At 47.9% G+C, this 13,974-nt stretch overlaps 2 protein-coding genes and 1 non-coding gene across 16 annotated transcripts in view; 2 read left to right on the top strand and 1 right to left on the bottom strand.

Moving 5' to 3' along the window:
• Positions 1 to 8,085, top strand: part of LOC140609807 (large ribosomal subunit protein eL32) — a 28,683-nt gene extending 20,598 nt beyond the window's left edge. For 2 of the 12 annotated variants that reach the window (XM_072785061.1, XM_072785060.1), the window contains exons 9-12: positions 2,419 to 2,549; positions 3,924 to 4,024; positions 4,792 to 4,973; positions 7,899 to 8,085. In XM_072785061.1, coding sequence (XP_072641162.1) covers positions 2,419 to 2,549; positions 3,924 to 4,024; positions 4,792 to 4,973; positions 7,899 to 8,028 — 544 coding nt within the window. In that variant the 3' untranslated portion in view covers positions 8,029 to 8,085. Of the gene's footprint in view, positions 1 to 321; positions 838 to 2,418; positions 2,675 to 2,829; positions 3,113 to 3,216; positions 3,395 to 3,814; positions 4,025 to 4,791; positions 4,974 to 7,898 lie in introns of those variants that run through there. The other 10 variants (XM_072785066.1, XM_072785062.1, XR_012011529.1 and 7 more) reach the window with 9 other exon arrangements.
• Positions 3,717 to 3,856, top strand: LOC140611535 (small nucleolar RNA SNORA7). The gene has a single exon (XR_012012684.1). It is a non-coding gene; the product is annotated as a small nucleolar RNA SNORA7 (small nucleolar RNA).
• A 1,372-nt stretch (positions 8,086 to 9,457) lies between the features above and the next one.
• Positions 9,458 to 13,974, bottom strand: part of CAND2 (cullin associated and neddylation dissociated 2 (putative)) — a 33,115-nt gene continuing 28,598 nt past the window's right edge. For all 3 annotated transcript variants that reach the window (XM_072785059.1, XM_072785057.1, XM_072785058.1), the window contains exons 14-15: positions 13,065 to 13,172; positions 9,458 to 10,546 (exon numbers count right to left, since the gene is read on the bottom strand). In XM_072785059.1, the coding sequence (XP_072641160.1) occupies positions 10,319 to 10,546; positions 13,065 to 13,172 (336 nt within the window). In that variant the 3' untranslated portion in view covers positions 9,458 to 10,318. The remainder of the gene's footprint in view (positions 10,547 to 13,064; positions 13,173 to 13,974) is intronic.

Raw genomic sequence — 13,974 nt, forward strand, 5'->3', positions numbered from 1 at the left:
ATAAAATAAAATAAAATAAAATGCCTCTAGAGCAGAGATGGTGTACACTTAAGAATTTGGGTTTTAGAGGCAGCAGATTGGGAGTCAAGCCTGTGCCCTGCCACTTGCTTGCTGTGTGGCCTTGGGGAAATGACTTATCCTCTCTAGGCCTTCAGGTCCTCATTGGCAAGGTAGACAGGATAACAGAACCTACCAGGTAGAATGAAGTGCTTAGCAGTGGGCTAAGCACTCCACTCTGGCCACAGCTCGTTTGCTCTGCTGGGCAGGAGTCGGGGCCCTGGCTAGTCTGGCAGGACAAACTTCTGTCTTCTTCTTTTCCAGGAAGCTGGAAGTGAAGAGGCCCAGGGGTACACAGCGAACTCACCCCAATGTCTTCTGGCCGGGTCACCTCCTGGACAAGCTGCAGCTCTACTTGCCCACTGTGGCTGTGGACCGGAGCTTGGCACTCTTCAGTTGTGTCCAACCGCAGCCCTCTGCCTACTCAGCCACCTACCACCCCCACCACTGGTGGCCCATTGGGAACACGAACTATATGACCTGTGCCTATTACGATGCCCCCAAGGTCTACTACATCGACTAGAGTGGCCCAGGTGTTGTTGAACCCGGACATCCTGGGGCTGTGGCCAGTGCCGCTAGCAGCCCAGAGCCACATGCGCATGGAGAGCCAGATAAAAGAAATCATTTCAGTGGAATGGCCTGGAGCCAGCTCTCTAGAGCCAAAGTATCCAGTGTCTCAGAGGGCAGAGGTACCCAGGAAAGCTATGCAGTTTCTGAGTATTTCCCTGTCTTGACCTCTGCCCTTTTGAAATAAACTGAGTTGGAGTTTTTTTCATGTCACCTGTGATACAGCTGATGTGATTTCTTGCTCAGGAGCTGTGGCCAGAGGAATGTTTGGAAAGTTGGGGTCCTGAGCCCAGGGGACTAAAGCAGGCATATTCCCTGGAATGTGGGCAGGGATGCTTGCATGGCACCTCCAGCTTTTTGTCCTGGGATCTCAGTGCTCATGGGAAAGCAGCTGGCAGTGTGCATACCCTGTGCCCTTCTCCGTGAAATACAGGGGCAACAGGTCTCTCATCCCCTAACGGTGGAGCCATTTTGGTTACTGCTTCTCAAATCTCTTGGGTCTTTCACAGTTGGAGACATGCTCTCTGGTTCGTAAGCTCTTTTTTTGGGGAGGGGGTGGGTTTAAAGATTTTATTTATTTATTCATGAGAGACACACAGAGAGAGGGGCAGAGACACAGGCAGAGGGAGAAGCAGGCTCCCTGCAGGGAGCCTGTTGCAAGACTCAATCCCAGGATCCCAGGATCAAGACCTGGGCCGAAGGCAGACCCTCAACCGCTGAGCCATCCGGATGCCCTGGTTCATGAGCTCTTTGCGTGATTAGCCCACCTGACCCCATCAAGACCTTTTCCTTCACGACTCACATAATGTAATGTGGGCTGCTGTAAGCTGAGTGATTTCCTGCTCTGCATCCCATCTGACTCCCCGAGCCTGCAGGATAAGCAGGATTCATGAGGTGTGGTATAGTTACATGCACAAATGGGTTCTAGACTCAACCTTATTGCTGACCAGCTGTGTGATCTCAGACAAGACATTTCACATTTCCACTCCTCTGGGTCTCCTTAAACTCCCCTACCCTTTACAGTCAAAATCTCACGAAGGAGTTGTCAACACTTTCTTCCCTTCTCACTTCTCATCCAGGGAACAACACAATCCAGTGTAGTTTCTGTCCCCATCTGTCCCCTGGAACTCTCAAGATCAGTGATGACATCTGTATTGTGTTCAAATTGTGGAATCAAGGCGCATTTTTTTTTATCCTGAAATGTGATTTATTACAATAATCTTAAAAACGAAATCTAAGTAAGACAATACCAAGAACAATTTAAAACTAAGCAGGTGAAAAAACTAAACTAAACTAAGCAGGTGAGCCTAATGCTTAGAAGTGTGGATTTTTGGATCGAAGCCCCAGACTTCACTTTCTACAGCTGTAAAATGGGGAAAAGAATAGAAGTACTACCTCACAGAACTGTGGGAAGGACAGTAAAATCCATGGAATGACAGCTCTTGGGGGTCTCATTGCTATTTCACTTTATACACTCACGCGAAGGAATTAGGAAGTCTCTGTTTCGTTCCCTCCTGGCCACTAGGAGGCGCACTCAGTAGCAGGAGAAACGCGGGCGGAAATAATCCAAAAACTGGATCATTCTCGGGAGGAATGGCTTCAGTTTCTGGCGGAAGTGTACGCCCTCCACCAGGTCTTAGAGGCTCAGAAAAAATTCCAAATTTTCTACGTAGTCCCAACAGCAGGTCTGACAAACTTTCAGTACTACTCCCAAATATTAATCTCTAGGAAAACAAAGTTATCTCTGGACTTTTTTCCGTATTATTTCCCTGAAGTGTCCTTCTTTTCTTTGAGGGACCAAGACCCGGAAGCGCTCTTTTTTTCCCCTGTCAGGACCCAGAGGTTAAGTCCCATCAGGCCTCGCGCGCCACCTTCCCCTCTCTTCCTCGGCGCCGCCTGCGGAGGTGGCAGCCATCGATCGCTGGGTGAGTTTTAATCTCTAGCCATCCGCGTGTGTGCGGTGTTCGTCGGGTCCTGTCGCTTCCTGGTCAGGCGGCCTGCCCTTCCGAGCTGCAGTCCTGGTGGGCTTTGTCCCTGTCGGTGGGCTGGGGTGCGTTCAGGAGCAGAGCGCAGCGGCCCAGCCGTTGGCGGAGGTTGGCCTCCCAGGGCCCCTTGCCGTGCCCCGGAGCCGCCTGACGTCTCTGAGGGTCGCGGGCAGCTTGTCAGAGCCCTGGGAGTGAGGGCCGTTGTTCGTGTCTGGCCTAGGGGGTCTTGTGGGGGCCGTGGAGCGACCCGAGGGCTGCGGCGTGTGACCGGGACACTCGAGTCCCCTTGGCCCGGGATGGGTGCCGCGCCGCGTGCATTTTCTATTTCCGCCGACCGACGCTCCCGTGCAGTTCTGTGGTCTCGGGGCTGCCGCTGCGGCCAGACCGCCACACGGACAACCGGCACGCGAGCTGAGAGCCGCTTGGTTCGCGTTGACAGGAAAGCCAGTAGCGAGCGGGTCGGGTCTCTGGGAATATAAAGCCGCGTGGTCGTCCTCGAGGAGGTAATGCTGCGGGCCCGGGTGCGCTCGTTTACCGGCCACAGAGGCGGTGACGGGAACGCGGTGCGCTGCCGCTTTGAGGAAGGTTTTTATTTATTTTTTTAAAGATTTTACTTATTAATGAGAGAGAGAGAGGCAGAGACACAGGCAGAGGGAGACGCAGGCTCCATGCAGGGAGCGCGGGTCTCCGGGATCACGCCCTGGGCCGAAGGCGGCGCTAAACCGCTGAGCCACCCGGGCTGCCCATTGAGGAAGGTTTTTAATCGATCCTCGGATGATCTCCAGGTAAGACGGAGAGTTCGGGGGGCCTAGGAACATCTTACAAGGGCATCGTGGTTTTGTAGGTCCCCTGAGGGGGAAACCCAGGTTCCTCTACACACCTCGGGCGCCCCGTGTGCCGTATAGCGTTCCCATTTTACGGGGAGGGAACAAAGACTCCAGTGCGTGTAGGTTGCCCAAGCTCTGCGTAACTGATCGGAACTGGACCGTGCGCGGCTCGTGGAAGTGGGATTTGCTGCCCTGTGGCAGCCGAGAGCGTGTGAGGGACAGTCCGTCTCAGATCAGCTGCTAGCAGGCATCCTTGACTTCAGCGGGGGCGGTGACCCCTGACCTCCCAGGATCGCGTCTGGAGAGTGGTTGGTATTCTGCCAGCTTCGGAGGCGGGAGGGACAGCAAGCCTGGCAGAGGTACCCATTCCATTCCCAGTTGGCTCAGTAGCTGGTGATTGGAAGACACTCTGCAACAGCATTCAAGCCTTGAGCAGGGAAACCTCCTTCCGGGACTGCTTGACACCGTCTCTGCCTCTCTCTTGAAGGCATCATGGCTGCCCTCAGACCTCTGGTGAAGCCCAAGATCGTTAAAAAGAGGACCAAGAAGTTCATCCGGCACCAGTCAGACCGATATGTCAAAATTAAGGTGCATACATATGGTACCGGGATGGAAGTGTTCGTTGGGGGGTGGGGTGGGAGGGTTGTTCCTAAATGGGCTGTCGGATTTCTGGCATCACCTGGTCAGATCACCTTTGGCAGGTGGACCAGTCTGGTTGGTGGTAGAGCTCTCTAGAAGCCAGCTCTCCAAGTATGTCTTACTGGCACTCGGTCACTTGATTAAATGATTAGGGGCACTTGGCTATTTTCAGGCATCTATCTAGAGGCTTGAATCATTTTAGGTGGCCTTAGGAGGCTGTTAGAAGTAGATCCTTATTTTATGATGAGAAAAGTTAACATCTTAAGTGCAGTGATGAAACCTATGCCATTCAGTTTTGTTTTGTTTTAAGATTTTCTTTATTCATGAGAGACAGGGGGAGGAGAAATAGGCTCCATGCAGGGAGGGCAATGCAGGACTCCATCCCGGGACTCCTCAGGGACTCCTGAGCCAAAGGCAGCCACTCAACCACTGAGCCACCCAGGCGTCCCTGCCACTCAGTCTTAACAGTACACAATCCCTTCATGTTCTGTCAGTTTGTAGTCTAGTCCTCTGTTTATTAGGAGTGTGAATGTGAGTCTTATTCCTGGTAGTCAAAGGCAGAAGCCCTATTATTTTCCACCAAGAAAAATCGAAAGATGTAGTGAAATACTTAAGGACAGCTACTATTTGGTATATTTACTTTTCATTGAGTCCCCTTTTCCTTTCAAAAGGAAGAGTTGTTAGCAAAGAAACTAACCCTCCCATGTTTATTTCAGCGCAACTGGCGGAAACCCAGAGGCATTGACAATAGGGTACGCAGAAGATTCAAGGGCCAAATCTTGATGCCCAACATTGGTTACGGGAGCAACAAGAAAACAAAGCACATGCTGCCCAGTGGCTTCCGGAAGTTCCTAGTCCACAACGTCAAGGAGCTTGAAGTGCTGCTGATGTGCAACAAGTGAGTTGGGTCCCACCTCTGGGTTTAGGAATCAGTCTGCATCTGAGCATTTTTAGTAGGGACTCTAGACTTCATAGAATACATTTGGAAGAGGTGTGTTTTTCTCTCAGGAGCTTAAAGAATGGTTGTTGGGGCTTTGAAATGTTTCCTTTGCTGGAGCAGGGTAAGGGAACTTGTCCTGAAAAGTGTAGACACCCAAGACCTGCAAAGAGAAGGACTTTGCCTAACAATAAAAACACTGTGGTATTTACTGTCAGTTTTTTGCAGAATGTTGCTTTATGTAGAAGTGGGGGGGGGGGGGTATCAGACCTAAGGAGCACCTTTATGCTGTGTCTTCCTTCAGAAAGCTATAGGAATATAGACGAGTTGCCTGATCAGAGCTCTGTGATCTGAGGTGGAGGGAAGGAAGAAGACTTGGCAGAGGGTGACTTGCACAAAGTTGTAGAGATGCAAGAGTGTATGGAGGGTTCACATCATTACTTCCAAGTATTTTGAGAAGACAATTTATGAGCTCTGTGTGAGAAACTTGTAGTCTGCTTGGGTCAAAACTATGTCAATGGGATGAGAAAACATTTAACACAGAAAGTGATTTAGTTGCTTTGAGTCTGGGTTAGAGGGAATGGTGTTTTTTGGTTAAGCAGAGGACAATTTGCTTTGCTACTATTAAACAGAAACTGAAGACTTGTGTTTTCCTAATTAGGACTTGGAAAGGGTGACTAATTGTAGCATCTGTGTGTGTGCTTACAAAGATCTTTTATCTATAGCAGTTGTAGACACAAGTAATAGAAATAAACGAAGCCATTATTCTCTCTTTGGTTGAGTTCTCTAGGTTGGGAATTTAACTGGATGTTAAAATGCTGGGGAATTTCCTTAGGAAATCCTTGGATGAGCATAGGAATTAGGGGTGGCTACCTGTTAGGTGGATCAGAATTGTGACAGAAAGATGCAGTCCCCGTTGGGTAGCAGAAATGCTGCTGTGCAGATGTTGCTGGTTGCCAAAAAGATACTAGCTTGGCAGTTTGTGTCAGGAGCCATAGAAATATTTGGAATCTGTGACCTTTAATCCACAAGTTCATTTCTGGATATTTATCCCTAAATGAAAAGCAGGGAAACTTTGTGAAACTGATAATTGCAGCAGTAACTGAATTGTTGAAATATAATTTGTGAATGGTGAGATTGCGAGCACTGGGTGAATGTTACATGTACATTTAAAATGATTGTTATGTGTGGAAAATGCCCAGGTAGAAACTAAAGTATTTAAGATGATATGTATAGTGACTGGAGTGTTAAATACACATGTGGACAAGGACCTGAGGAGTTTTTGAGAAAAAAGATTTCAATGTTAGAAAACAGATTATATCAGACTATTTCAAAGTATAGCTACTTTGAGCTTGAGTGGACTCTTATGGAAGACAAAAAAGTTCTTTGAGTTGCTTGTCTCACTGTTAGGCTATTTTGCTAGAGTTGTTTTTGTTTTTGTTTTGTTTTGAGACTTTATTCATGAGAGACACAGGCAGAGGGAGAAGCAGGCTCCATGCAGGGAGCCTCATGTGGGACATGATCCCGGGTCTCCAGGATCAGGCCCTGGACTGAAGGCGGTGCTAAACCGCTGAGCCACCCAGGCTGCCCATTTTGCTAGAGTTCTTAAAAAGAACTATGTACGTCCATGGCCTTAGTCATTCCTTACAGCTTGCTTTCTCTCTGCTGAAATTCCGCCAGGGGTAGAGTGCCCTTTTTTATTTTAAGATTTTATTTTGGGGGCTACTGGCTGGCTTAGTAGAGCAAGTGACTTGATCTCAGAGTTGTGAGTTCAAGCCCCACGTTGGACATGGAGCTTACTTAAAAAGTAAATAAATACAAATTTTGTTTTTAATTTTTTTTTTAATTTTTATTTATTTATGATAGTCACAGAGAGAGAGAGAGGCAGAGACATAGGCAGAGGGAGAAGCAGGCTCCATGCACCGGGAGCCCGAAGTGGGATTCGATCCCGGGTCTCCAGAATCGCGCCCTGGGCCAAAGGCAGGCGCCAAACCGCTGCGCCACCCAGGGATCCCTTGTTTTTAATTTTTACATAATCTCTGTGCCCAGCATGGAGCTTGAGCTTGGGACCCTGAGCTAGGAGTCGCATGCTCTACTGAGTGAGCCAGCCAGGTGCCCCTAGATCATCATCTTAATCTTTGATGGTGTCAAAAATTACTTCTTCCCTGAAATGTGCTCATTAGGCCAATTTGTTACCAAACCACACCAAACTGCCTGGTGCAGCTATGAGGAATGAGGTTAGAACAGTATATGGCACCCAGATATTCAGGAAATAAGTATACCTACTTGCTGGATGACTTCAGTCAATCTTCTCAATTGAATTTTGTCTGCAGCAGACCAGTAAAATGTTAATGTCTGGGGCAGGAAACCTTTGGTTTAATCAGACTGTTGGATTCCGCTCTTGGTTACTTAGAGAGTTTAAAAACTTCATGGGCAAGTCCAAGCTCCCTGAGACTGTGTTGGGCCGGTTGACTGAAAGGATTGGGAGAGAACCTTTGAACTTGAAATCTGGGACTGAGCCATCCTAGCCGTGTCCCATTTCTAAATACCTAACTTGGGAATTCACTTCCACCTGTAAGGGTCATGGTTTGTAAGATGGAGGCAATACCTGGATTACAAGGCTGCTGTTAGGATTAAATGAGAGGGGACCATGAGAGTGCTTCTGTCACTGCCAGGGAAAACTTTAATAAGAGCCTTACTGCTGGTACCATGGAATAGGAATTTGGGATTTGGGACTGTGTGGGTCTTGTATTAGCTTTGCCAGCGCCATTGTTTCTCTGCTGTGGCTCTAGAGGTGATGTGACCAAAAACCACTGCCCTCCCAGGGAAACTCCGTGTATGCTCACATCTGGCTTGCTCCTTACTCACTAACTGCTTCTCTTCCAGATCTTACTGTGCAGAGATTGCTCACAATGTATCCTCCAAGAACCGCAAAGCCATCGTGGAAAGAGCAGCCCAGCTGGCCATCAGAGTCACCAATCCCAATGCCAGGCTGCGTAGCGAAGAAAATGAATAAACAGCTTATGTGCGCGTCATATTTGTGTTAATAAAACCATAAAACTACCATCTGGCATTTCCCTCTTTGAATTTACTTTTTAGTTTCTTAACTGACACCTCCTGGAAATTATTCTTTTCCCAATTAATGCTCTGAGGAATATTCCAGTTGGAGGGGATTTATAAAGGATACTTGATTCTTCATAGGGCACAGGCATCTGGCTCCCAGAGCAACCTTGTCAGCACCTAAAGAGTTTTCTGAAGGTGTAGGGTCCTTAACATGACCGTTGGGCCTCTATCAGTATTCAGGATTTAACAAACTGCCTTTTCAACTATAGCCCTAAACCTGAGGCCACGATAGCTAGAATTTAACTGTGAATTACAGGCATCTCTAGAGACACCGAGGTTTGGTTTCAGACTACTGATAAAGCAAGTCAAACATTTAAACATACAAAAGTTAACGTTTACACACTGTGCAGTAGCATGTCTACACAATGCATCCCTTTAAAAATAAGTTTATTGCAAAAAAATGCTAAACATCTTTCTGTGAGTTGTAATCTTGGCTGGTGAAAAGTCTTGCCTCTATGTTGATGGCTGCTGACTGATCAGGGTGGTGGTTGCTGAAGGCTGGGATGGCTGTGGTGTTTTCTTAAAATTAAGACCATAAAGTTTACTGCATTGACTGAGTCAAGAATGATTACTCTGTGGCATGCAATACTGTTAGACAATACTACCCAGAGAACTTTCAAAATTGGGAGTCCATCCCCTCAGACCCTGCCCCTGCTTTATTAAGTTGATGTAATATTCTTCAGTTAAACAATCTTTACCAGCATCTTCACCAGTAGATTCCATCTCAAACTTTTGTTCATAAGAACTCCATTTAAAGTTTCCTCATGAGATTGCAGCAGTTCACTTACATCTTCAGGCACTAATAGTAACATCAGAGATCACAGATCACCATAACAAGTATAATGAAAAAGTAAAATATTCAGAATTAACAAAACAACAGGAAGTAAGCAAATGGTGTTGGTAGACTTGGCTCCACACAGTTGCCACAAACCTTCCATTTGTTAAAAAAAAAAAAAAAAGGCACTATTTGAAAAGCACAAAGCGAGGCGTGTCTGTATAAGGTTATAATACTCTTTCCAAGAACTGGTAGTGAATGGCACTATGGTCAGGGGATATGGCATGTGGTACTCTAGAACAAGACCATTGCTTATAGGGTATTTGTTTTTCCCTATCAACCTGGGTGACAAATACTACCCTGGTTATAATTTTCTTGGCATGCTAGCCATGAGTGGATTTAAGTCCCCTAAATTGGGTAGGTAAATTACAGGTTGCCTGCCTCCAGTTCAAAACCTAGTCAGAAACCTTTAAATTCCATGATTCCTTTAACTTGAGAAGTATACGGACAGTGGTCTACTGAGTAGAGGAAGTGTGCAGAAAAAAAGTAACACTGCATGATCTCTCCTTTATTAACCTGGGATAGCACAGAAAACTCTTTAGCCTATCATTTAATATTTGTGTCTTCAATTATAAAAACCAGAAATAATATGTTCAAAACCTTCCTCAGAAAGACAAACCAACCGGTTACACCTAGCAGGTGACATGAAAGGCGCTCTACTTTCTGCTTATTTCCCAGTTGGCTACATAAGAGCTTTGAAATTAAAAACCACCCACGTTGGATCTAATTCCTTATCCTGACCACCCCCTACAAAAGGCCAAATTTCTGATTCATTACTCCCAATTAGAGGTTAAAGCATTTTGAATTCTAAAATGTGAACAGCTCAGAGAAGCTTAAGTTCTAAAATGCCCAGCCAAAGCACTAATGTTTGGCCTATTGGCGAGTGAAGTGAAAGTGGAAGAACTGAGGGACAAATATGGGACAAGTGGGAAGGAAGGCCAGCCAGCTGCCTCCTAAACTTTTGCAGCTGTGAGCACAAGAGGATTTCTAAACACGACTTAGTCCTTTGTGAGGCAGGGACCCCCTCAGTACAGACAGCCCAGTGTGAGATCACATCCATGTTTGTGCGGAAGGGCTTGGAAGATGTCCATGCCCTGTTTCTTTGAACAACCGTCCTGAGTTAAAGGGCCCAACTGTTGGCAGCCTTGCAGCTCCTGCTGGGGGCCTCGAGCTGGGGTCCCTGGAGAAGGCACTGTAAGCCCTGACCAGGAGCAGGAGGGCCCCCAGCGAGATGAGGAAAGAGCAAAAGCCTCAGGGGGGCTGGAGGAGCGGTGAGGCCTCAGGGGTGGGTCGGCCCTCATTCTCTTGAGGAAGGGCCCCCCTCCACCCCGGGGTGGCCGGGGGAGGACTAGCTGAGATCCATCGAGTCTGTGCTGGGGGCCGAAGCAGAATCCTTCTGGATGCTTTCAAAGAGAGCAGCAAGTTCGGGGTTGGATCGGATTTGAGAAGAGAAGTCAGCCATGATGGGGCTTTTCCCTACTTCTGGGATGGTCAGCAGGGCAGCCACTGCCCTCATCGCGGAGCGTTTCAGCTCGTCTTGCTTCTCAAATTCCTGCTTCACGGAACCGGCTTTGACCTAAGGTGGGAAACGAGCCATGCTTTATTGAGCCCGGCCTTGTGCCCCAGCCACCTCACTGGTCCCCCGATTCCTCTCAGCCACCTGTAATCCTTCCCAGCTTAAATCACAGCAGGCTCCCCTGCTTCCAGCCTCCAAACTGACGCATCTTTTGCGCTTTCACCCTTTTGTACTTTCACCCCTTGGATTTCCCCAGAGGGGGATTCTTTGTCATTTGAACCAACTTCAAGGTCACAGGGGGCCTCTGACCAGCCAATCTAAACTGCTCACCGTTCTTTTCATTAATAAATAACTGGATGGTGACAGATGCTGGAAAATGTTAATTATCTCCTTCCCCTGACAGGAGGATTCAGCCTATCTTTGCTTAAAACAGGTTCTTGGTACCATATGACTGAACTCAATGAATGGGTCACCATGACAGTCACCCAGCTGGCCTCATCCTCACCCCTGACTCCGATGCCCACCGTGCTAGCTCTTCTGCACAGGCAACTGCATGGAAACACTCCCCAAACTGCCTTGCTTTCCTTGTTTCTTCATCCCCCACCCTTTGCTACTTACTCAGAGAATCTCAGAATTCCCCCACTGCTTATGGAATAATATCCAAATTCCTCTCAAGGCCCCTGGCTGAGCCCAGACACAGACTCCTCCCCTTGAAGGGTCCAGTGTAGAGGTTAAGAGCTTGCCATCCGAATTAGACAGTATTGGGTTCAAATAGCTCTGCCCTGTAAGAGCTGTGACTTCAGGTAGTCACTGTGAGCTGCACTTCCCTTTCTAGGATAAGAGCCTCCGTCCCATAGAGTTGCTCTGAGGGTTAAATCACTTAACACAGGTCCAGGCGCCCTGCTCCGAAACCCTCGGGGCCAGGTGTGCTTTTGGAATTGGGCATTTTGGGGAGTTTCAGAAAGGTGACTTGTGCAGACAACATACTACAATATCCTGTAATCAAATACATTAATATTTCCCCTACTAAATGAAAAATGAAAGAATATTATGAATGTTGCAATGAGAGAGAAATAAAAGTCATATATAGCCTCAGGTCAGTTCAAGTCACGTTTTGTGGCCAAACAAGTTATTATACAAAGCTTTGGTTTGGGGCTCCTGGGTGGTGGCTCAGTCAGTTAAGTGTCTGCCTTTGGCTCAGGTCATGATCCTGGAGTTCTGGGATCGAGCCCCACATTGGGCTCCCTGCTTAGCGGGGAGTCTGCTTCCCCCTCTTCCTCTGCTATGTGTGCGCCCCCCCCCTCTCTCTCTGGGGGAGGGGGGAGCTTTTGATTTCCAGAGCTTTGTAGGTTTCAGTGGATGAGGGATTGTGAGCACAGATGCAGCAAGTTCTCATCACAGAACTGGACAAACAGCATCCTCTGTGCAGCCAGACTGAGTGGCCTTTGTGTGGGCCTCAGATCAAATCTCCTCTTGCCATCTCAACTGAGTGAAGGGCTGTCCTGATGCTGCAACACCAATCTGCAGCCCTTCCCTGTGAACTGTGATTTTTCTCCATGCTGAATGGCTCAAAAGAAGCCTAGAAATGATCTGGCCACTGAAACTGTCAAGACTGCAATGGCCCCGCACAACCACTGTTTCCTTTGACTTCATACCAGGCATATGTTACAAACTGAAACTTCCAAGATAAGTTTCTATCTATTAAGAAATTCCCAATCTTGGGACATCAGTGGTTGAGCATCTGCCTTCGGCTCAGGTCATGATCCTGGGGTCGAGTCCCACATTGGGCTCCCCACAGGGAGCCTGCTTCTCCCTCTGCCTTTATCTCTGCCTCCCTCTCTGTGTCTCTCATGAATAAATAAATGAAATCTTAAAAAAAAAAAAAAGAAAAAAAAGAAAAAGAAATTTCCAATCTTACCTGTTTTATCCACAGAAGATTTCATTTTATTGGAAAAGGTTTTGTTACTTGAAAATCACTGTTCTATGGGTATCTGTCCTCTTTAATGTCCAATCTGGAATACTCTGCCCTCTTTTTGGTTAATTTCTACCCTTTCAAAACCCAAGTTAGTTCTTTCAGTCAATAGGTAATTACTGGATACATACTGGGTGTGCCAGGCTCTGTTCCCAACACCAGCCCCCTAGGCCTTCCACTCCAGATCCCTCCCCTGGATCATTGAGGCACTCCAGCCTAGTAGCAACCCTGCCCTATATTAATCAACCAATCAAAGGGTTTTAGCTTTCCAAGAGTCTGATTCAGCTTCCCAGTTAGGATGTGGGAATAGGGAACCCACCACATTCAATGCTGTATTCCTGCTACCATGCAACAAGGCCTGGCAGCCAGGAAATGTTTAATGAATGCAAGAAAGAGCTGAGTTTGAATCCCAGTTCTGCAATTTACTAGCTGGGTAGCCTAGGTCAATAACTTTACCTCTCTGTTCCCCTGTGTATACAGTGGTGACAATAAGAAATACTTTACAGGATTATGACAACGAAGCACTTCATACGCCACCTACAAATGGTAACTGTAAACAATCTACAGGTGTGCCCAGGGCTCGGTGGGGTGGGGGTGGGGAGGTACCTTGGCGGTGCAGGTGGCTCTGAGTGGCTCAATAAGCCGGTCCACCCTCTGCAGAACAGGTGCAGGACACAGGGTAGCCAGTCGGGCGAGCATGATGAAGGTCAGCATCTGCCCAGGAGGAAGGAGGCAGAGTTCACAGTCAAATGGCCCAGGACCAAAAGGAACAGAGCCCAAGGAAGATCAGAGGCTCTGGTAGCAATGCCTGGAGCTCAGGTCCAAACGCTAGCACTAATGCCCACCAGGGCCCTGCTAGACTCTCTCCTGCTCTGGGCCTCAGTTTCCTTATCCATAAACTGAATGACAAGAGCTGCCAGGCCAATTACCCTTGGCTGACCTGAGGAGGATCAGATCAGAAGAGGCACCAGGGAAGGTGCGATTCTCCAGCTCAGATGCTCACAGGGCCAGGCAGGTATGTCCATGAGTGAAGAGGGCCAGAGGGTAACTGGGCAGGAGTAAGGAGTCCACGCTCCAGACAGCAGCTGTCAGCTCCAGCCAACTGTGGCTGTGGGAACGTGGCCCAGGGCTGACGGCCTGTGTGCTAAAGTGACTCTGATTTTCATGTAAGATCTCTCAACTTTTAAATGTAGGCACACAGGTTAAAAAACAAAACAAAAAAAACCACACAAGCTTCTGTGTGAGCCAGCTAAACACATCTATCTACAGGCCTGACTGCAGCCTACAGAATAATGGAGGCCTCTCGTGAAAATGTTAAGTTCCTACAAACAATACACAGCATAAAGAAGGGTTGTCTGGATTCTGCATGCCCTACCCACCTTCACCCGCTGTCCACAACCCACGGTAAAGGAGGGGGGCTGGGGCCAGAGTAGAAGAGAGCACAGCATCACACAGCACACGCCAGGACCCAGGGTTCCTCCACCCACCGACTGGTGCCCTTAAACTAGGCAGTTCT

The sequence above is a fragment of the Canis lupus genome, chromosome 19 (genome assembly GCF_048164855.1).
Source record: "Canis lupus baileyi chromosome 19, mCanLup2.hap1, whole genome shotgun sequence".
Taxonomy (NCBI): domain Eukaryota; kingdom Metazoa; phylum Chordata; class Mammalia; order Carnivora; family Canidae; genus Canis; species Canis lupus.